This window comes from Somniosus microcephalus, chromosome 15, assembly GCF_052327205.1.
Source record: "Somniosus microcephalus isolate GS21.2 chromosome 15, FLI_Smic_1.0, whole genome shotgun sequence".
Lineage (NCBI taxonomy): Eukaryota > Metazoa > Chordata > Chondrichthyes > Squaliformes > Somniosidae > Somniosus > Somniosus microcephalus.
Window position 1 is genome coordinate 105,606,306 of NC_141001.1, and position 21,971 is coordinate 105,628,276.

Here is a 21,971-nt window from a genome sequence, read left to right on the forward strand (position 1 = left end):
GAAGCCCTAGAGGAGTATAAAAAGTGCAGGGGCATACTTAAAAAAGAAATTAGGAGGGCGAGGAGGGGCCATGAAATAACACTGGCGAGCAAAATAAAGGAAAATCCTAAGATGTTTTATAAGTATATTAAGGGCAAGAGGATAACCAGGGAAAGGGTAGGGCCCATTAGGGACCAAAGTGGCAATCTGTGTGTAGAGCCAGATGATGTAGGCGGGGTTTTAAATGAATTTTTTGCATCTGTGTTCACTATGGAGAAAGACGATGCAGACATAGAAATCGGGCAAGGGGACTGTGACATACTTGAACATATTAGCATCGAGAGGGAGGAGGTGCTAGCGGTTTTAGCAGGCCAAAAAGTGGATAAATCCCCAGGCCCGGACGAGATGTATCCCAGGCTGCTGTGGGAGGCAAAGGAAGAGATTGCAGGGGCTCTGACACAAATTTTCAGAACCTCTCTGGCCACAGGGGATGTACCAGAGGACTGGAGAACAGCTAATGTAGTACCATTATACAAGAAGGGTAGCAGGGATGAACCAGGGAATTACAGGCCAGTGAGCCTAACATCTGTGGTAGGGAAATTATTGGAAAAAATTCTGAGGGACAAAATTAGTCTCCACTTGGAGAGGCAAGGATTAATCGGGGGTAGTCAGCATGGCTTTGTCAAGGGTAAATCATGTCTGACAAATCTGATTGAATTTTTCGAGGGGGTGACTAGGGGGGTGGATGAGGGAAATGCTGTGGATGTGGTTTACATGGACTTCAGTAAAGCCTTTGACAAAGGCCCGCATAGGAGACTGGTCAAGAAGGTAAGAGCCCATGGGATCCAGGGTGCCTTGGCGCGTTGGATCCTAAACTGGCTGAGTGGCAGGAGGCAGAGGGTGATGGTCGAAGGTTGCTTTTGTGACTGGAAGCCTGTGTCCAGTGGGGTACCTCAGGGATCGGTGCTGGGTCCCTTGTTGTTTGTGATCTACATAAATGATTTGGATGAGAATGTAAAAGGTATGATCAGCAAGTTCGCAGATGACACGAAAATTGGTGGGGTGGTCAATTGCGAGGAGGAAAGCCTCAGGCTACAGGACGATATAAACGGGTTGGTCAGATGGGCGGAAAAGTGGCAAATGGAATTTAACCCTGAAAAGTGCGAGGTGATGCATTTTGGACGGACAAATAAGGCAAGGGAATACACAATGAGTGGTAGGACCCTAGGAAGTACAGAGGGTCAGAGGGACCTTGGTGTACATGTACATAGATCCCTGAAGGCAGCGGAACAGGTAGATAAGGTGGTTAAAAAGGCATATGGGATACTTGCCTTCATTAGCCGAGGCATAGAATATAAGAGCAGGGAGGTTATGATGGAGCTGTACAAAACGCTGGTGAGGCCACAGCTGGAGTACTGTGTGCAGTTCTGGTCGCCTCACTATAGGAAGGATGTGATTGCTTTAGAGAGGGTGCAGAGAAGATTCACCAGGATGTTACCTGGGATGGAGCGCCTCAGCTATGAAGAAAGACTAAACAGGCTGGGGTTGTTTTCCTTGGAGCAAAGAAGGCTGAGGGGGGACCTGATTGAGGTATACAAAATGATGAGGGGCATAGATAGGGTAGACAAAGAGGAACTTTTCCCCTTAGTAGGGGGGTCAATAACAAGGGGGCATAGATTCAGGGTAAGGGGCAGGAGATTTAGAGGGGATTTGAGGAGGAACTTTTTCACCCAGAGGGTGGTTGGAATGTGGAACTCAATGCCCAAAAGGATGGTAGAGGCAGGAACCCTCACAACATTCAAGAAGCATTTGGATGAGCACTTGGAATGCCAATGCATACAAGGCTATGGACCAAATGCTGGAAAATGGGATTAGACTGGACAGGGATGGATGGGCGGCGCAGACACGATGGGCCGAAGGGCCTCTTTCTGTGCTGTAAAACTCTATGACTCTATGACTCTATGTTAACAAGTGTTCTGTGTTGTTATGTTGTTACTGTGTTATGTCTTCATTGAAGGGGGAAGATGTACGGATAACCGTAGCTGTCGTAAAGACAGCAGGGTTTGATTGACAGCTGGTTGACGGCTGACGTCATATCCGGGGGCGGGATCCGACGCTATTTTGGCTATGCTTGAGGTACTGTACTAGGAGACACAGAGTCAGGACTGAATAAATGGCACTCCACTACAACTGCTTGGGAGACTTGTAATTACGTTATTAAGATAACATTACAACGCTGGAAAATGAGAGGCTGTTTCCCCTGGCTGGAGTGTCTAGAACTGGGGGTCATAGTCTCAGGATCAGTGGTCAGACATTTAGAACTGAGATCGATAAATTTTTGGGCACGAAGGGAATCAAGGGATATGTAGATACAGAGATGCCCAGTTTGGGTTCCATCAGGACCACTCGGCTCCAGACCTATGTCTGGAGTGTCAGCTGTGGCTCAGTGGGCAGCACTCTCGCCTCTGAGTCAGAAGGTTGTGGGTTCAAGTCCCACTCCAGAGGCTTGAGTACAAAAATCTAAGCTGACACTCCCAGTGCAGTACTGAGGGAGTGCCGCACTGTCAGAGGTGCCATCTTTCGGATGAGACGTTAAACCAAGGCCCCGTCTGCGCTCTCAGGTGGATGTAAAAGGTCTCATGGCACTATTTTTAAGAAGAGCAGGGAAGTTAACCCCGGTGCCCTGGTCAATATTTATCCCTCAATCAACATCACTAAACACAGATTATCTGGTCATTATCACATTGCTGTTTGTGGGAACTTGCGGTGTGCAAATTGGTGTTTCCTACATTACAACAGTGACTACACTTGAAAGAGTCCTTCATTGGCTGTGAAGCGCTTTGGGACGACCGGTGGTCGTGAAAGGTGCTTTATAAATGCAAGACTTTCTTTCTTTCTCCAGACCTCATTACAGCCTTGGTCCAAACATGGACAAAAGAGCTGAATTCCAGAGGTGAGGTGTGAGTGACTGCCCTTGACATCAAGACAGCATTTGACAGAGTGTGGCATCAAGGAGCCCCAGTAAAATTGAAGTCAATGGGAATCAGGGGGAAAACAGTCCACTGGCTAGAGTCATACCTAGCACAAAGGAAGATGGTTGTGGTTGTTGGAGGCCAATCGGCTTAGTCCCAGGGTATCACTACAAAGAGTTCCTCAAGGCAGTGTCCTAGGCCCAATCATCTTCAGCTCCTTCATCACTGACCTTTCCTCCATCATAAGGTCAGAAGTGGGGATGTTTGCTGATGATTGCAGAGTGTACATTTCCATTGCAACTCTTTAGATAATGAAGCAGTCTGTGCCCACATGCAGCAAGACCTGGATGACATTCAGGCTTGGGCTGATAAGTGGCAAGTAACATTCGCGCCACACAAGTGCCAGGCAATGACCGTCTCCAACAAGAGAGTGTCTAACCACCGCCCCTTGACATTCAATGGCCTTACCATCATTGAATCCCCTATCATCAATATGGTAGTCACCATTGACCAGAAACCTAACTGGACCAGCCACATAAATACTGTGGCTACAAGAGCATATCAGCGGCTGGGTATTCTGCGGCGAGTGACTCACCTCCTGACTTCCCAAAGCCTTTCCACCATCTACAAGGCACAAGTAAGGAGTGTGATGGAATACTGTCCACTTGCCTTGATGAGTGCAGCTCCAACAACACTCAAGAAGCTCGACACATCCAGGACAAAGCAGCCTGCTTGATTGGCACCCCATCCACCACCTTAAACATTCATTCCCTCCACCACCGGCATACCGCGGCAGCAGTGTGTACCATCTACAAGATGCACTGCAGCAACTCACCAAGGTTTCTTTGGCAGCACCTCCCAAACCTGCAACCTCTACCACCGAGAAGGACAAGGGCAGCAGGCGCATGGGAACACCACCACCTCAAAGTTCCCCTCCAAGTCGCACACCATCCTGATTTGGAAATATATCGCTGATCTTTCATCGTCGCTGGGTCAAAATCCTGGAACTCCCGAACAGCACTGTGGGAGTACCTTCACCACACGGACTGCAGCGGTTGAAGGACACTCACCACCTCCTTCTCAAAGGCAATTAGGGATGGGCAATAAATGCTGGCCTTGCCAGCGATGCCCACATGCCAAGAATGAATAAAAATGGACCAGTGGCTGGTTGGCACCCGTGGAACTGCAGCCAGACATGAGGAAACTGGGGTAAATCAAGAAATGCTACTCCATGGATCAGTTATTATCTGTTCTGGTCTTCAGTTCTTCCTGACTGAAATATTTACCCAAGCAATTTGTAATAATTCCAAACACTGCATTAAGTATTTTAAAAAGAACTTTTCCCCTTCATTTCTGTCATTCCATCTGGACATATATTCATCAGAATAACTGACGCAGAAGAATTTCTTCACTTTCTTTGTAGAGTCCCAAAAGATAATGGGCCAGTAATTCCGGTCCCAACGCGTGGGTACGGACGGGGTACTCACGCGTGGGCCCGTTGGAAGTGCCGGATTTCAGCATGCACAGCGCATGCGCGGGAAACCGGCATTTCCTCCAAGGGGTTCAGAGGTCCAACGCGTGCGCGCAGGACTCTGTGCGCATGCTTTGAACTTCCTTCTTTTTGACAGGTTTGCCCGTGTGTAAGGGCCTGAACTTTTTAGAAATGTAAAAAGGAGACGTAAGGACTTGATTCTTTAAGGTAAGTGGTCTATTATTTAAAATTATAACATTTTTTCCGCAGCTTTATTGTTTTTAAGGACTTTACAGTAAGTTATTTATAGTTCATTTAATTAGTGAGATGTTTTTAAAATTTTATTTAAAGTTTAAGTAGTGTTTTGGGCGCCCGTAGTTTTCATGAGTTTGACAGTTCTTACTATCAAACTCATGAATGAAGTTTCCCCTCCCCTGCTTGGCTGCCCAGTGCTCACCTGATCCCAGCCGGCACATCGCACTAACTACGCCGCTGGATCAGGCAAGCACAGTGCGCCGACATCTGAACCGGGCCAGTGACAGGAATTCCAAGCAGGCCCAGGCTTCAGATGTCGGCGCGCCGGGTAAGTGCACATCGGGGGCTTGCACGCGCGGCAAGCTCCCGATCCTAATTTCTGGGCCATTCTGTACTGAGTGATGTGTGCAATTGGGTAGAGAGATTACAAGGTTCAAGTCAAGATAACTCAAGATTTTTCAAATAGTAGGAAACATTTTTAAAGCTACAGATTAGTATTGCAAATATATACGGGTGAACTCAAAACAGGGGTAAGTTTTTTGCAATGCACGAGAGTGAGAGAGAGAGAGAAAGAGAGAGAGAGAAAAAAAAAGAGGTGTCAGACATGGCTGAGTGGCAGCAAGATCAAGTCCCACTCCAGAGACTTAAGCACAAAACCTGGCCCGACAGTACTGAGGGAGTGCTGCATTGTTGGAGGTGCCGTCTTTCGAGTAAGACATTAAACCGAGGCTGCATTTGCACTCTCATGTGGATATAAAAGGTCCCGTGTGTCCTGGCTAATATTTATCCCTCTACCAAAATTACTAAAAAACCAGATTATCTGGTCATTGCTACCACTACAGAAGTATTGAGCAGCTGTAAAGTGCTTTGGGACGACCCGAGGTCATGAAAGGCCCTGCAGAAATGCAAATCTTATTTTTTTTCCCTTCCGTTAACTTATTTAACAGAAATGGGTTAAAATAAATAGCGGTGAAAAGAATGTCACAGGAACACGTAAAGTGTTTGCCCACTGATGCTGGTAATAGTCATTTCTAGCCTTTAGAGTTAGGAGTTGTCGATATCTATCAGGGAGAAACTGTAATGGCTTAGTTGTAGCCCTTTCACCTCTGATTCAGATCGTTACAGGTTCAAACCCCAACACATCATGGATGATCAGCCATGATCTCGTTGAATGGCGGAGCAGGCTCGAAGGGCTGAATGGCCTCCTCCTGCTCCTATCTTCTATGTTTCACCCTGACATGAGTATATAATCTGGGCAGACACTTCGGGGGTGATTTTGCCAATGGGGGCGCGTTGGGGGCGGGACTGCTGCTTGTCGGGTTTTAGTCCCGCCTCCACCCACTTGTGGCCAACCCACGCTATTTTCCCTGGATTGACCTTGTTAAGCCCTCCCAGCGGGCTCAGCAGGCCAATTAAGGGGAAGCCTGTTAGAGAATGTCAGCGGATGACGTTTCACCTGTCAAAAAACTTTTGACAGATGAATTGTCATCGATTGACAGCTCTGTGAAGCTGTCAAACACTGACAATCTCTGTTGTTTGATGAGTCCTTGTACTCAAGACTCATCAAACCTATCTGCTGAGCAGACATCAGATGGCTGTTGCATCAGAGAATGCAGCAGCCATCTGTCATCTCTGCCGGTGAGATGCCGGAGTCTCCGGTTCCCCAACTGTTGAAGCCTGCAGGAAGAAACAAAGGTAAGTAAACATTTTCTATCACTTTCCACTCACCTCACATACTTACCTCTCCACATTTGCACCCATCACTCACCTCCACAGTGCACTTTTGCACCCCTCTGACCCCCGCAGGCCCACGGCTCGCCTCAGTGACCCTGGCGGGGTTTCCCGACGTCGGGAAGCCCACGCCTCTGCTGGAAAAATGGGGATAATCCTCTTAACTGCCTGTTAACTACCTGTCAACAGGCAGAGAAGTGGCTGTAATCTCCTTCCCGCCTCCAGGAGACGGGACCCGGCGCGGGTCGGGTACCCTCCTCCTGGGAAGAGGCGGGTTGGTGGCGGGATGGGTACCCACCTCCAAATTCTGCCATTTTCCTGGCAGTCCCGCCTCCAAACCCGCCTCCCCAGGGCTGGCAAACTCGCCCCCTTCAGTGCAGCACTGAGGGATGCCGAATCATCAGAGGTGTCGTTTTTCGAAGGCCCTGTCAGCAGGTTCCAATGGATGTAACAGTCTCCATTTTTTAAACATATATTCATTCATGGGATGCGAGCGTCGCTGGCAAGCCCGGCATTTATTGCCCATCCCTAGTTGCCCTTGAGAAGGTGGCGGTGAGCGTCCTTCTTCAACCGCTGCAGTCCGTGTGGTGAAGGTGCTCCCATAGTGTTGTTAGGGAGGGAGTTCCAGGATTTTGACCCAGCGAGGATGAAGGAACGGCGATATATTTCCAAGTCAGGATGGTGTGTGACTTGGAGGGGAACTTGGAAGGTGATGGTGCTCCCATGTGCCTGCTGCCCTTGTCCTTCTCGGTGGTAGAGATTATGGGATTTTCAAAGTTCTCCCAGTGTCCTGGCCAGTGATCATCTCAGTGCCACCACAGATCGAGTGGTCATTCAGCTCACTGCTGTTTGAGGGATCTTACTGTGTACAAAACAACACTGACTACACTTCGAAAGTAGCTCATTAGGAGTGAAGCACAACAGGTACATAAAAGGAATGAAATAACTGCAAATTCTTTCCTTCTTTCTTGCCCTCTACATACTAACCCTTGTTATAAATAATTCCAAAATGTTATCCGCTCTTAGTTAGTCTGAATAGATTGTGTTTGAAGAATGATTATCATGGGTTTCCTAATAAATGATGTATTGCCCTACTATAGTGGTATCCTTGGACTCCATTAGATTGAACACAGCAAGCTTTTATCCCGAAAGGCTGAGAGTAGTCGGGTCACTAGGGGACCAGCCTTGACAGCTTTAATTCATAGACCGTGGGCCAGGAACAGATCGTTTCATTACTTACAGCCGTCATCTGCCCTTTAAATGGACTTCAAAAACTCCATCTGACCTAAATTTGTGCCTAACTCGTCCTCGGGAAGTTAAAAAGGTGCCGATAAAATAAAATGCAAATTTCTATCAGGATCGTGAGTTGAAAACAACACAGTAACATTTGGCCATGTGCAACTGGTGTGTTGCAGTTCACAGCAAGCCAGCTATGAGCTTCCACCTCATGCCAGAGATGATGGAGGGAAGGTGGTTGGGGAGCGGGGGGAGAGGTAGATATTCTGCATCGGTGCCCCCATCATTGCTGAGTGCGCGTATAGGAAATTGCACAGCCGCCAACCTACCCACCACCTCCCCCACCCCATGCCATCAACATTAACAGACATAAACTGGCACGATTACCCAACGTGCAGTCTCGTTAAACCAAGAACGGAAAATAATAAAAGCCTTTGTTATCACCCTTTATGTTGACTGAAAGCAGTTTTTTTTCCCTTGACCTTTGCTAATCCTTTTTCCGCTTCTCTTCTCTGCTTTTGGTATTGATTCCCACAGACACTTCAGTTACAGTGTAAATGCAGCCGCAAACCTGACAACCGAACAATGCTGATTGAGACTCGCTAGAGGAGGTAGTCGCCAGCATTTTCTGTTTTTAGTCTCACTCCACTTCGCTTCAAAGTCAGTTCGGGCTTTCGCACCAGATTGACACTCCCAAGCAAAAAGGGAATACGAGAAAAAGCTCAAGAGGGATATCAAGGACAACACTAAAGGTTTTTACAAACAGGGCGGCTAAGAGTAATGTGGGCCGCTTAATGACAGATGCAGGTGATACTGGAATTGGAAATCAGGAAATGGCAGACTTACTAAGTAGCTACTTTTTAAAATCGGTCTTCACAATAGAGGATGAGGATAAAATACCGGAGATATGAGGAAAACTAAAAATAACACAAGGGGGGCAAACTAACTAGATTCAACAGAAGTAAAAAAAATTAAAATGGCGATGGAGAAACTAATGAGATTGAAGATCGACAAATCTCCACCCCAGGGTATTAAAAGAAGTAGGTGAGGAAATTCTTGATGCAGTTAGTCATGATCTTCCAAAACACTCTCTCGAGTCAGGAATTAGATTGGAAAATTGCCCCTGTCACTCCACTATTTAAGAAGGGTAAGAGAGTTAAACTAGGAAACTGTAGGCCTATTAGGCTAAGGTGAGTTGTGGGGAAGTTACTAGAATCTGTCATAAGGGACAGAGTGACGGAGCATTTGGACAACTATGAGCTGATCAGAGAGAGCCGGCATGGATTAGTAATGGGTAAGTCATGTTTAACGAGCCTAGTTGAACTTTTTGAGAAGGTAACTAATGTGGTAGATCAGAGAGTGTCGATGGATGTTATTTATATGGACTTCCAGAGGGCATTCGACAAGGTTCCGCATAAGAGACTGTTAACAAAAATGAGAGCACATGGAATTGGAGGCAACCTATTGGCTTGGATAGGGAATTGGTTGGAGACAGAGAGTAGGGATAATGCGCATGTACTCAAATTGGCAGGATGTGACTAATGTTGTCCCCCAAGGTTCTGTACTGGGTCCACAGCTTTTCACTATATTTGTAAATGTCTTGGATGAAGGAATAGAGAGCGCAGTATATCTAAGTTTGCTGACAACACTAAGTTAGGTGGCACAATAAATAGTGTAGGTGCGAGCAGAAAGTTGCAAAAACGACATTGATAGATTATGCGAGTGGGCAAAACTGTGGCAGATGGCGTTCAATGTGGGAAAGTGTAAGGTCATCCATTTGTATTCCCTTGAGTATGGATGATTGAGGGATGATCTAATGGAGGTGTTTAAGATGATTGAAGGATTTGATAGGGTAGAGAAACTATTTCCTTTGGTGGGGGAGTCCAGAACAAGAAAGCATAATCTTAAAATTAGAGCTGGGCCGTTCAGGGGTGACGTCAGAGAAGGGCCGTGGAAATCTTGAACTCTCCCCCAAAATTCTGCTAGGACTGGGGGTCAATTGAAAATTACAAAACCGTGATTGATAGATTTTTGGTAGGCAAGGGAATTAAGTTCTATGGAACTAAGGCGGGTAAATGAAGTTATGCTACAGATCAGCCATGATCTAATTGAATGGCAGAACAGGCTCGAGGGGCTGAATGGTTTACTCCTGTTCCTATTTTTGGCATTGCTTGAGAAGAGGTTTCAACTCTGCTTCACTTGTGGAATGTGACTGCAGCACAAGACTTTATTTTTGACCTAATCTCCTTATTCATCGATAAAAATGTAGCCTTTGATACAGCCCCTTTACTCCTAGTTGGAATTTTTTTTTAAGTTACCATCTCACACCCTTCTCCTCCGCCCCAGTCACCTGCTGTCTTCACATCCCCTTCAATATTTCATCAGGTGTCTCTCTCTCAGTGGGTCACCTCTGAATCAGGTCATGGGTTTAAGCCCCACTGCAGAGACTTGAGCACAAAATCTAGGCCGACGCTCCAGTGCAGTGCTGAGGGAGTGCTGCACTGTCAGAGGTGCCGTCTTTCAGATGAGATGTTAAACCGAGGCCCCGTCTGCTCTCGCAAGTGGACGTAAAAGATCCCATGGTATTATTCAACAAAGAGCAGGGGAGTTCTCCCCGGTGTCCTGGACAATATTTATCCCTCAACCAACATCACTAAAACAGATGATCTGGTCATTAATAACACTGCTGTTTGTGGGAGCTTGCTGTGCACACATTGGCTGCTGCGTTTCAACAGTGACTACATCTCAAAAGTACTTCATTGGCTGTAAAGCATTTCAGGACATCCTGAGGTCATGAAAGGGACTATGTAAGTGTAAGTTCTTTCTTGATTTACCACTGGAGTTTCCTGTAAAAATGCTGGATTGAACAACAGTTTGACAGACATTGCAATGTGTACGTATCTTTATTCTCCAAATTGACATGAATCATCTGCTCAGCAGGACGTTAGTGAATTCTGCATCTGTCCCGCTAGTGGGTCCTTGCTCACTCTGCACAATTACGTCCTCGTGCGTGACTGTGTCCTTGAAACCGTGAAGTGCCATTGCCATTTTAAGGCGGAAAATTGATCAGCTCCCCAGCACATTATTCCTTGTGTAATGAACTAAGCTGGGCACAAGGTGGTGCAACTCATTCAGAATTTCCCGTCTATCCAACGTTCCTCAGCCTGTATCTAGTTTCCACTCACCGCTTCCTTCGTAGCCCAACCAGTATCAACAGCACAAGAGGCATGAATCTGCACAAAGCCCACGAATGCCACCGTGCTGTGCAATTGCGATGCCGCTAGTAAACGCGCTATTACGTGCTGTCGTTAGTGAAAGAAGTCTTATTTAAATTGTGCCAGATTACATTGTGCCTGTATTGTCCTATTATCTGCAGTTAATACGTGCCCACTGACTTTACAGACATGATTAATCATCTTAATAATTCCAAACATTCGCAGCTGCAGGATCAAAAAAAAATACCCTCTGCGAGGAATCCTGCTCGTCCACATACCTCCACTCTCTGAGTCATAATAATTAGGATCCAGCCCTCTATCCAGCAGCTTAGCAATTTTCTCAAGTGTATGATGTTGAACGTAGTCCATAAATTTTCTAAGGTTGGCCTGAAGAAAACAAAATGCAATTGTTTGAAAAGTGCCTCGGGCACCGTCACCAACCCAGCAAGCTTTAAAAACCCAAAGTCAAGTATTGTTTTATGACCACAGTCGCAGAGGAATAGCTGCTTCGGGTAGGAAGCAATTAGGAGATATATTAGAGGACAATTCCCAGTGCTTCTCAGCTGCGTCTTGCTCGCTGCAAAGTAAGGAAAGACCAGAAAGGAAGGGCATAGTTTGCTTCGGGCATTTTCATTTTGATTTGCTCGGTCGGAACAAGACACTTGCCAACAAACCTGCCAATCTGCAACTGGTCAACTTTCAGCAAACAATAGGAATGTGATACCTGAACCCAAGTTTCTGTTAGCAAGAAATGCTGCTGGACAAGCGATCATATTTAAACTCACACAGTGTACTGTTTTCACAGTGATGTTCCTCAGCCTGGGGCTAAGTGTTGCAGCATCTTTCTTTAAAGCACTGATGCCCAGCTCTGTAGACATAGAATCTTACAGCACGGAAGGAGGCCATTCAGCCTGTCGTTGCCTGTGCTGCCTCTTTGAAAAAGCAGCCATGCTCAGTCCCACATCCCCGCTTTTTGTCTGTAACCCTGTAAGTTCCTCATCCTCAAGCATTGAAACATCTAGTGACCACCTCTGCTACATGAAGAATTCATCTTCTGCAGTTAAAGCGCTCGCTAATGCCCCCAGAATTAATTATAGCCCATAAAATCGCTGATTACAACAGAGGTTTTCAAATCCCTCCATGGCTCCCCTTCCCCCCCCCCTTCCCCTTCCCTTCCCCCCCTCCCCTTCCCTTCCCCTCCTCCCCCCTCCCCTTCTCCCCCTCCCCTCCCCCCTCCTTCCCCTCCCTTCCCCTCCCCCCTCCCTTCCCTCCTCCCTTCCCTTCCCCCCCTTCCCTTCCCTCTCCCCCCACTTCCCTTCCCTCCCTTCCCTTCCCTCTCCCCCTCCCTTCCCCTCCCCCTCCCTTCCCCCCCCCTCCCTTCCCTCCTCCCTTCCCCCCCTCCCTTCCCCCCTTCCCCTCCCTTCCCTCTCCCCCCCCTTCCCTTCCCCCCCTCCCCTTCCCCCCCTCCCCCCCTTCCCTTCCCTCCCCCTTCTTTCCCTTCCCTCCCCCCCCTTCCCTTCCCCCCCCTTCCCTTCCCCCCCCTTCCCTTCCCCCCCCTTCCCTTCCCTCTCCCCCCCCCTTCCCTCTCCCCCCCTTCCCTCTCCCCCCCTTCCCTTCCCTCTCCCCCCCCTTCCCTTCCCTCTCCTCCCCCCCTTCCCTCTCCCCCCTTCCCTTCCCTCTCCTCCCCCCCCCTTCCCTCTCCCCCCCTTCCCTTCCCTCTCCCCCCCTTCCCTCCCCCCCTTCCCTCTCCCCCCCTTCCCTTCCCTCTCCCCCCCCTTCCCTTCCCTCTCCCCCCCTTCCCTCTCCCCCACCCCCCTTCCCTTCCCTCTCCTTCCCCCTTCCCTCTCCCCCCCTTCCCTTCCCTCTCCCCCCCCCTTCCCTCTCCCCCCCCCTTCCCTTCCCCTTCCCTTCCCTCTCCCCCCTTCCCTTCCCCCCCCTCCTTCCCTTCCCTCTCCCCCCCTTCCCTCTCCCCCCCTTCCCTTCCCTCTCCCCCCCCTTCCCTCTCCCCCCCTTCCCTCTCCCCCCCTTCCCTCTCCCCCCCTTCCCTCTCCCCCCCTTCCCTTCCCTCTCCTCCCCCCCCTTCCCTCTCCCCCCCTTCCCTTCCCTCTCCTCCCCCCCCCTTCCCTCTCCCCCCCCTTCCCTTCCCTCTCCCCCCCTTCCCTCTCCCCCCCTTCCCTTCCCCCCCCTCCTTCCCTTCCCTCTCCCCCCCTTCCCTCTCCCCCCCTTCCCTTCCCTCTCCCCCCCTTCCCTTCCCCCCCCTTCCCTTCCCTCTCCCCCCCTTCCCTTCCCTCTCCCCCCCTTCCCTCTCCCCCACCCCCCTTCCCTTCCCTCTCCTTCCCCCTTCCCCCCCTTCCCTCTCCCCCCCTTCCCTCTCCCCCCCCACCCCTCTCCCCCCCTTCCCTCTCCCCCCCCACCTTCCCTTCCCTCTCCCCCCCTTCCCTCTCCCCCCCTTCCCTCTCCCCCCTTCCCTCTCCCCCCCTTCCCTCTCCCCCCCTTCCCTTCCCTCTCCTTCCCCCTTCCCTCTCTCCCCCCCCTTCCCTTTTCCCCCTTTCCCCCCCCTTCCCTCTCCTTCCCCCTTCCCTTTCCCCCCCTTCCCCCCCCTTCCCTTTCCCCCCCCTCTCTCCCCCCTTCCCCCCCCTTTCCCTCCCCCACTTTCCTCCCCCCCTTTCCCCCCCCTTTCCCTCCCCCCCCTCCCCCTTTCCCTCCCCCCCCTCTCTCCCCCCTTCCCCCCCCCTTTCCCTCCCCCCACTTTCCTCCCCCCCTTTCCCCCCCCCCCTCCCCCTCCCCCCCCTCTCTCCCCCCTTCCCCCCCCTTTCCCTCCCCCCCCTCTCTCCCCCCTTCCCCCCCCTTTCCCTCCCCCTTTCCCTCCCCCCTCCCCTTCCCCCCCCTTTCCCTCCCCCCCCCTTCCCCCCCCCTTTCCCCCCTTCCTTCCCTAAATATCTGGGATTCCCTCCATAAACCTCTTCGCCCCCTCCCCCTCCTCTCTATACCTCGCTCTGCTCCTTTAAGATGCTCCTTAAAACCCACCTCTTTGACCAAGCATTTAGTCACCTGTCCTAATATCTCCTTGTGTAGCTCGGTCTCAAATGTTGTCTGATAACGCTCCTGTGAAGCGCCTTGGGACGTTTTACCACTTTAAAGGCGCTATATAAATGTAAGCCGTTGGGCTGTTGTTTAAGGTGTCCAAACTACAGGCCGAATGTTGGATGGGGTTGGCGAAACCGGACTACCTGGCAACGAAGACTTGGTAACTCACCCTCCTGAAAACCGCTGCATTTGTGTTTCTGGTTATATGCTGTTCGAACATACTCGGTTTAAAAAAAAACCTATGTTCAGTCGTGGCATTTCCTTGCAGGATTCTAACAAGCAACATAAACTATATAATCAAAACTAGAAACCCCAACACCAAATTCAAACAGTCCTGCCAAACAAACTATTGCCTGTAATTTAGCTTGGGGGAGTTGGGGATTGCTTTAACTACACCAAATTATTTCTTAATTTAGCAGAGGCGATGAGTAGCTGTTGATATGCAGCCCACGAAGCTCCAATCTGTGCCACTAAGTGGCAGTTTGGGGACTTCCCGAATGATGGATTAACTTGTCAAATCACTTCTTTGAAGCTGCTCAACCAGATACTGGGAGCTCTGTGTGGGTGACCAGCAGATATTCCCTGGCAATCGGACAAGTTCAGCCTCCACAGCAGCGGCAAAATAATCCGCAGGTATTTGGTGCACGCGCTTATCTCGAACGCAACCTTTCAGCCAATCTGCGTGCGTGGTGCCCTACGCACTTTCCCACATTCTATGGGCACTTTACGCCTTTTAGACACTTTACAGATGCAAAACATTTAACTATGTACTTTCAGATATTAATTCATTAATATTGTTGGGTTGTACCTGATATTTATTCATCTTTATTTCTCCATCTCTCTCTTCATAGCCTGTATTTCTATTGTTCTCAGTCCCTCTCACTATATATATCTCTATATCGCTGTCGCGCTCTCTCTCTCTCTCTACATCACTCTTGCTCTCCCGCTTTCACTCTCTCTCGCTCTCTCTCTCCCTCTCTCTCTCTATATATATCTTAACAGGTTGACTGTGGCAAAATGTTAAAAAAAACTTAGCATCTATTCTAAATTCCTTCCATGTCATACAGCTGTATATTATAACAGAAGTAGCCAGGAAAGGCTTATTTGTTAATAAACTGATGCTCTCCTTAAGAATGTATGTGGGAAATTTTAATTATTTGATGTATCCTGTTGCTGAGTTTCATCTGCGATTAGTGAATCGAGGTAATTGATAGTTGTGTTGTGATCCGGTCCCACTTTCCTGAATCTCCCCGGTTCTCCTTATTCTCTCTTTGGGACTCCCGATCAGTAGGCAGTACAGTCAGTGCAAGACCAGAGGTTTAAACAGTCCAAGTTACCCCTATGCTGCTGGGTTAGTCTGAATTTGAACATAAACATAGGTCCTTGGTGCTGCTCCCTCACTGATGGATAACTACTGTGCTACATACAGAGCAGGTGTAAAATGCCAATGTGCGATAGTAAAGTGATTCTTAACTGCATTTGGAGTAGTATAATCATTTTAAATGGAATGTAATTACCTGGTCATTTATCTTACTTGTTTCTGGGACCTGGCTGTGCAGAAATTGGCTGTGGTGTTTGCCTTCATTACAGTACAACAATGACAACACTCTGTTGGCTGTAAAGCGCTTTGAAACATCCTGAAGACGTGAGAGGCGCTATATAAATACAGTTTCTACCATTCTTTAATACAAATACTTTTGTGTGAAAAATGTTCTTAAAATGTGCTTGTGTTTCCAGCTGTTCTGCTGCACCAACTGTGCTGAAGACACCTGGCCATTCTTTCATCTTGGAGTGAGTGCAGGGAGCATCGGAACTGGTAAGCAGCCCCTCCAAGCCCAGGTGACTCGGTCCTATTTACATTTCTTACTTCCTGCCTTGTTCCATTTGAATTTTGGGAGCCCAAAATGTTTGGAGAGAGCTGCTTTCAGTGCCGTAGCCTCAATGCTGAGCCAGAGTGCCAAGAACTGCGAGTTGGGATGTAAACCGTCAATGAAAGCAGTGATTTACACTCCACAAGTGCCCCTGTGATATGCACCTCTGCAGCCCATGAAGACCAAAAGCTTAATCAGCCCCGAGATAGTGTACACAACTGTGACACACAGGAGTGTTGTGTGCGGTGTTGCCTACATAAGAACATAAGAAATAGGAGCTCGAGTAGACCATTCGGCCCTTCGAGCCTGCTCCGCCATTCAATAAGATCATGGCTGACCTTCGACCTCAACTCCACCTTCCCGCCCAATCTCCATATCCCTTGATTCACTTAGAGTCCAAAAATCTATCGATCTCTGTCTTGAATACACTCACTGACGGAGCATCTACAGCCCTCTGGGGTAGAGAATTTCAAAGATTCACCACCCTCTGAGTGAAGCGATTTCTCCTCATCTCAGTCCCAATGGCCGACCCTTTATTCTGAGACTGTGACCCCCTAGTTCTAGACTCCCCAGCCAGGGGAAACATCCTCCCTGCATCTACCCTGTCAAGCCCTGCAAGAATTTTTATACTTCACAATAAGCTCACCACTCATTCTTCTAAACTCTAGAGAGACTGAGAGGTGATCTCATTGAAACTGTGACTGTACTTCACAAGTAATTCACCGTCTGAGAAGGACTTTGGGACGTTTGAGAGATGTGATTAGATGCTATATGAACACACGTCAACGAGAAGCAAACATCGTGCCTGCCAGATGACATTGGATATATGGCACAGAACCAGGCCATTTGGCCCAACCAGGCCATGCCGGCGTTTATGCTCCACTCGAGCCTCCTCCTGTCTTTCCTCATCTAAATCTATCAGCGTAACCCTCTATTCCCTTCTCCCTCATATGCTTGCCCAGCCTCCCCTTAAATGCATCTACACTATCCGCTTCAACCACTCCCTGTGGTAGCGAGTTCCACATTCTCACCACTCTCTGGGTAAAGAAGTTTCGTCTGAATTCCCTATTGGATTTCTTGGTGACTATCTTATATTGATGGCCTCTAGTTATGCTCTTCCCCACAAGTGGAAACATTCTCTCTGTATCTACTCTTTCATAATTTTAAAGACCTGTATTAGTTCATCCCTCAGCCTTCTTTTGTCAAGAGAAAAGAGACCCAGCCTGTTCATCCTTTCCTGATATGTATACCCTCACATTTCTGGTATCATCCTTGTAAATCTTCTCTGCACCCTCTCCAGAGCCTCTATATCCTTTATATAATATGGCGACCAGAACTGTACGCAGTACTCCAAGTGTGGTCTAACCAAGGTTTGATGCAGGTTTAGCATATCTTCCCTACTTTTCAGTTCTATCCCTCTAGAAATAAACCCTAGTGCTTGGTTTGCTTTTTTTATGGCCTTGCTAACCTGTGTCACAACTTTGTGATTTGTGTATTTGTACCCCTTTGTTCCTCTACCCAGCTAGACTCTCACCCTCCAAGTGATAAGTGACCTCCCTATTCTGCCGACCAAAATTTATCTGTGTTGAACTTTATTTGCCAATTATATGTCCATTCTGCAAGTTTATTAATGTCTTCTTGTAATTTGTTGCAGTCTTCCTCAGTATTGACTATCCCCCCAAATTTGGTGTCATCTGCAAATTTAGAAATTGTGTTTTTGATTCCAAAGTCGAAATCATTAATGTAAATTGTGAACAACAGTGGTCCCAGCACTGATCCTTGTGGAACACCAGGACCCACCTTCTGCCACTTGTGAATAGCTACCCTTTACCCCTACTCTCTGCTTTCTGTCTTGAAGCCAGCTACCTATCCATTCTGCTACTTGTCCCCTGACTCCGCATTCTCTGGCCTTGTTCATCAGTCTATTCTGGGGTACCTTATCAAAGGCCTTATGAAAATCTAGATAAATTACACCTACTGCATTACCATTGTTTACTCTCTCTCTGTTACCTATTCAGAAAATTCAATGAGGTTGGTCAAGCGAGCCTTTCCCTTTTGAAATCCATGCCGACTATTCCCGATTACATTTTTGGTTTCTAGATGTTCTTCTGTTTTCTCCTTTTAGTAGGGATTCCATTATTTTTCCTACCACTGACTGGTCTATAATTCCCTGGACATGTTCTAGCTCCCTTCTTGAATATAGGTATTACGTTAGCTACCTGCCAGTCCTCTGGCACTACACCTTTTTCTAATGAATTATTAAATATGTTTAGTAATGCCTCTGCTATCTCTTCCCTAGATTCTTTTAAAATGCATGGATGTAACCCATCTGGACCAGGGGTTTTATCCACTTTGAGTTTGATTAGTTTATTTAATATATCCCCTCTTTTTATTTTAAATGCACTTATCTCATTACTAATCTCATCATCCAATGACATGTCCACCTATTCTATCTCCCTGGTAAATACTGAAGCAAAATAATTATTTAACATTTCTGCCATCTCTCCATTGTTAACTGCGGTATTATGCTGTCTATCCCTTAATGGCCCTAATCCAATCCCAACCTTCCTTTTTTTATTGATGTGCCTGTAAAATATTTTACTATTTTGTTTTATGTTCCTTGATAATTTAATTGCATAGTTCCTCTTTGCCTCCCAAATTGTTTTTTTGACTTCTAATCTCTTTGTATTCTCCCTTATCATGCACACCCCTGCTGTCCATGTACTTAATGTATGCCTCTTTCCTTAGCCTCAATTGTTCCCTTATGGCTTTATTCATCTATGGAGTCTCATTAGTGTTTAGCTTGTTCTTTCCTTTCAGTGGAATATATTGTTCCTACACTTTGTTGAACACCGATTGCCCAGTCTGCTTATATGTGCAGTTTATTTCTTGTGCAAAGGTGTTCATATGAATAGCAATTTTATTTTTATTCAAGAGAATTTGGATTTTATTCTAATTGTAATAAAGTAATTTAATTAATTTTCTTGTGACGTGAAATACAGATCATTTACTACCCCATGAGAATTTAATAGGAAACTAAAGAGTAAATCTGGCAAAAAAAATTATCGTTGTTCTCTCTGGGTTATACATGTTCAGTTATAAAAGGTGCTGAGATTATCAAAGTACACTCACCTTTGTATGAAGTTTTGAAAGTTGCTTCTCATCGACGTTGGCTTGCTTGTATACCCGCTTCTTGTAGCAAAACTGAAAACAGAAATAAATGCATTTTCCCCAAGTTAATTTACAGTGACGCTTTTCAAATATAAAAAAAAAATCACAAGTGGTTTCCTTTGAGCTAATAATGGTTGAAAGAACAGAACATTAGTTACAAAATGTCTACATTAAAAATGCAAGCGGCAGCTTGGCGGATTCAAGTCCCACTCTTCAGACCTGAGTGCATATTCTTGGCTGACACTGCAGTGCAGCACTGAAGGAGTATTACATTATCAGAAGTGCCACCCTTCAGATCAGACACTAAGCCTGTTGGAGTGGATGTAAAAGAGCTTTGAAGACAGTGAGCTCTTGGGAGGGGTTACTTGGGCCAGCAGCCCAGTCGAACGAATCGCCGGAGTGCAGCGAAAATGGGTTGGGTCAGAGTGCACGCCGCTAAAGGAACCTGCCCAAATTTTGTGGCCAATCTCCCACAGGATGTCCTGGCTAGCGTTCCTCCCCCGTCCAACAACAGATTTGCTGTGTGCGTGGGCCACTGCACCAACTGGACACCACATCTGTCCATATCACAAGAATGACTTGCAAGTAATTTGTAATGTATTAGATGTGCTAAGGCACTAAATATATATTTTCCCAACTAAACCTTAAATGGAAAATAACCAAGATTACGCCATCCGAAAATTTGAAGGAACCACGTAGAGACGAGTCATAGAAATTTACAGCACGGAAGGAGGCCAGTCAGCCCATTGTGTCTGCACCAGTCGACAAAGAGCTATTCACCCTAATCCCACTTTCCAGCACTTGGTCCGTAGCCCTGTAGGTTATGGCACCTCAAGTGCACATCCAAGTTCTTTCTAAATGCAATAAGGGTTTCTATTTCTACCATCCTTTCAAGCAGCGAGTTCCAGACACCTGCCACCCTCTGGGCAAAAATATTTCCCCTCAAATCCCCTCTAAACCTCCTGCCATTTACTTTAAATCTGTGCCCCCTGGTTATTGACCTCTCTGCCAAGGGAAATAGGTCCTTCCTATCCACTCTATCTCGGCCCCTCATAATTTTATACACCTCAATTAAATCTCCCCTCAGCCTCCTCTGTTCCAAAGAAAACAACCCCAGCCTATCCAATCTTTCCTCGAAGCTAAAATCCTCCAGTCCAGGCAATATCCTAGTAAATCTCCTCTGTACCCTCTCTAGTGCAACCATATCCTTCCTGTAATGTGGTGACCAGAACTGCACGCAGTATTCTAGCTGAGGCCTAACTAGTGTTTTATACAGTTCAAGCATAACTTCCCTGCTCTTATATTCTATGCCTTGACTAATAAAGGCAAGTATCCCGTATGCCTTCTTAACCACCTTATCTACCTGTCCTGCTACCTTCAGGGATCTGTGGACATGCACTCCAAGGTCCCTCTGTTCCTCTGCACTTCTCGGTGTCCTACCATTTATTGGCCCAGAAATTCGGGTTGGGGGCTTCCCGCGGGTGCAAGCCCCCGACCTGCACTTACCTAGCGCGCCGGCTGTTGTGCTGTGGGCCCGCGTGGGATTCCGATCCTGGGCCTCCTCCAACTGCCGGCGTGCAGTGCTTGCGTATCCCAGGGGTGCAGTTAGTTCGATGGATCACGTGGGCCATGGAGAGCCAATGGTAGCAGGGAATGCTTCATTCATAAGTTTGACAGGAAGAGCTGTCAAACCTATAAATACTGTAAGCCCCAAAACATCACTAAAACCTCAAATAAATTTTTAAAAATCACATTTTTTAAATAACTATAAATTACATGAAATAACTATTCTAAACAATAATTTAAATTTTTGAAAAAAATTAATTACATTTTCTAACGGGCTAAAAATAAACTTACCTTTCTTTAAAGTATTTAAAAATAATAAACCTGTGGAAAAAATGTTTTAATTTTAATTAATTCACCACTTACCTTGTTAAAAGCAGGCCTTGCGCCTGCTTTTTAAAAGTGTAACTGCTGGAGACTTACCTTCCCGGAGAAACCTGCAAAAAAACTAAGTTCGATGCGCACGCGCTGCCTCTCCGGCGCACACGTTCCACCTGTCAACCCCTTCTTTCAGGGGAACGGAAGTTCCAGTTTCCCGCGCATGCGCAGTGCATGCACGAAACCGGCACTTTCGTTGGGCCTACGCGCGAGTAACCAGTGCGTGCTCACGCGTTGGGACCTGAATTTCCGGGCCATTGTGTATTCCCTTGCCTTGTTAGCCATCCCCGAATGCATTACATCGCATTTCTCCAGGCTGAATTCCATTTGCCACTGTTCTGCCCACCTGACCAGTCCATTGATATCTTCCTGCAGTCTGCAGCTTTCTTCCTCATTTTCCACCAAACAACCAATTTTTGTATCGTCTGCAAACTTCGTAATCATATAGAAACATAGAAGATAGGAGCAGGAGTAGGCCATTCGGCCCCTCGATCCTGTTCCGCCATTTAATGAGATCATGGCGAATCATCCAAATTCAGTACCCTATCCCTGCTTTCTCCCCATATCCCTTGATCCCTTTAGCCTTAAGAAATATATCTAACTCCTTCTTGAATATATTTAATGAACTGGCCTCCACTGCCTTCTGCGGTAGAGAATTCCACAGGTTCACCACTCTCTGGGTGAAGAAATTCCTCCTCATCTCAGTCCTAAATGGCTTACCCCTTATCCTTAGACTGTGACCCCTGGTTCTGGACTCCACCGCCATCGGGAACATCCTTCCCGCATCTAGTCTGTCTAGTCCTGTTAGAATTTTATAAGTTTCAATGAGATCCCCTCTCATTCTTCTAAACTCTAGTGAATATAAGCCTAATCGACCCAATCTCTCCTCATACGTCATTCCTGCCATCCCAGGTATCAGTCTGGTGAATCTTCGCTGCACTCTCTCTCAATGGCAAGAACATCCTTCCTCAGATAAGGCTACCAAAACGGCACACAATACTCAAGGTTTGGTCTCACCAAGGCCCTGTACAACTGCAGCAAG

General features: G+C 47.3%; 1 protein-coding gene across 2 annotated transcripts in view; it reads right to left on the reverse strand.

The window, feature by feature from the left end:
- Nucleotides 1-21,971, reverse strand: part of shank2b (SH3 and multiple ankyrin repeat domains 2b) — a 1,331,733-nt gene that overhangs the window by 972,727 nt on the left and 337,035 nt on the right. For both annotated transcript variants that reach the window (XM_086008225.1, XM_086008224.1), the window contains exons 6-7: nt 18,950-19,021; nt 11,138-11,246 (exon numbers count right to left, since the gene is read on the reverse strand). In XM_086008225.1, coding sequence (XP_085864351.1) covers nt 11,138-11,246; nt 18,950-19,021 — 181 coding nt within the window. The remainder of the gene's footprint in view (nt 1-11,137; nt 11,247-18,949; nt 19,022-21,971) is intronic.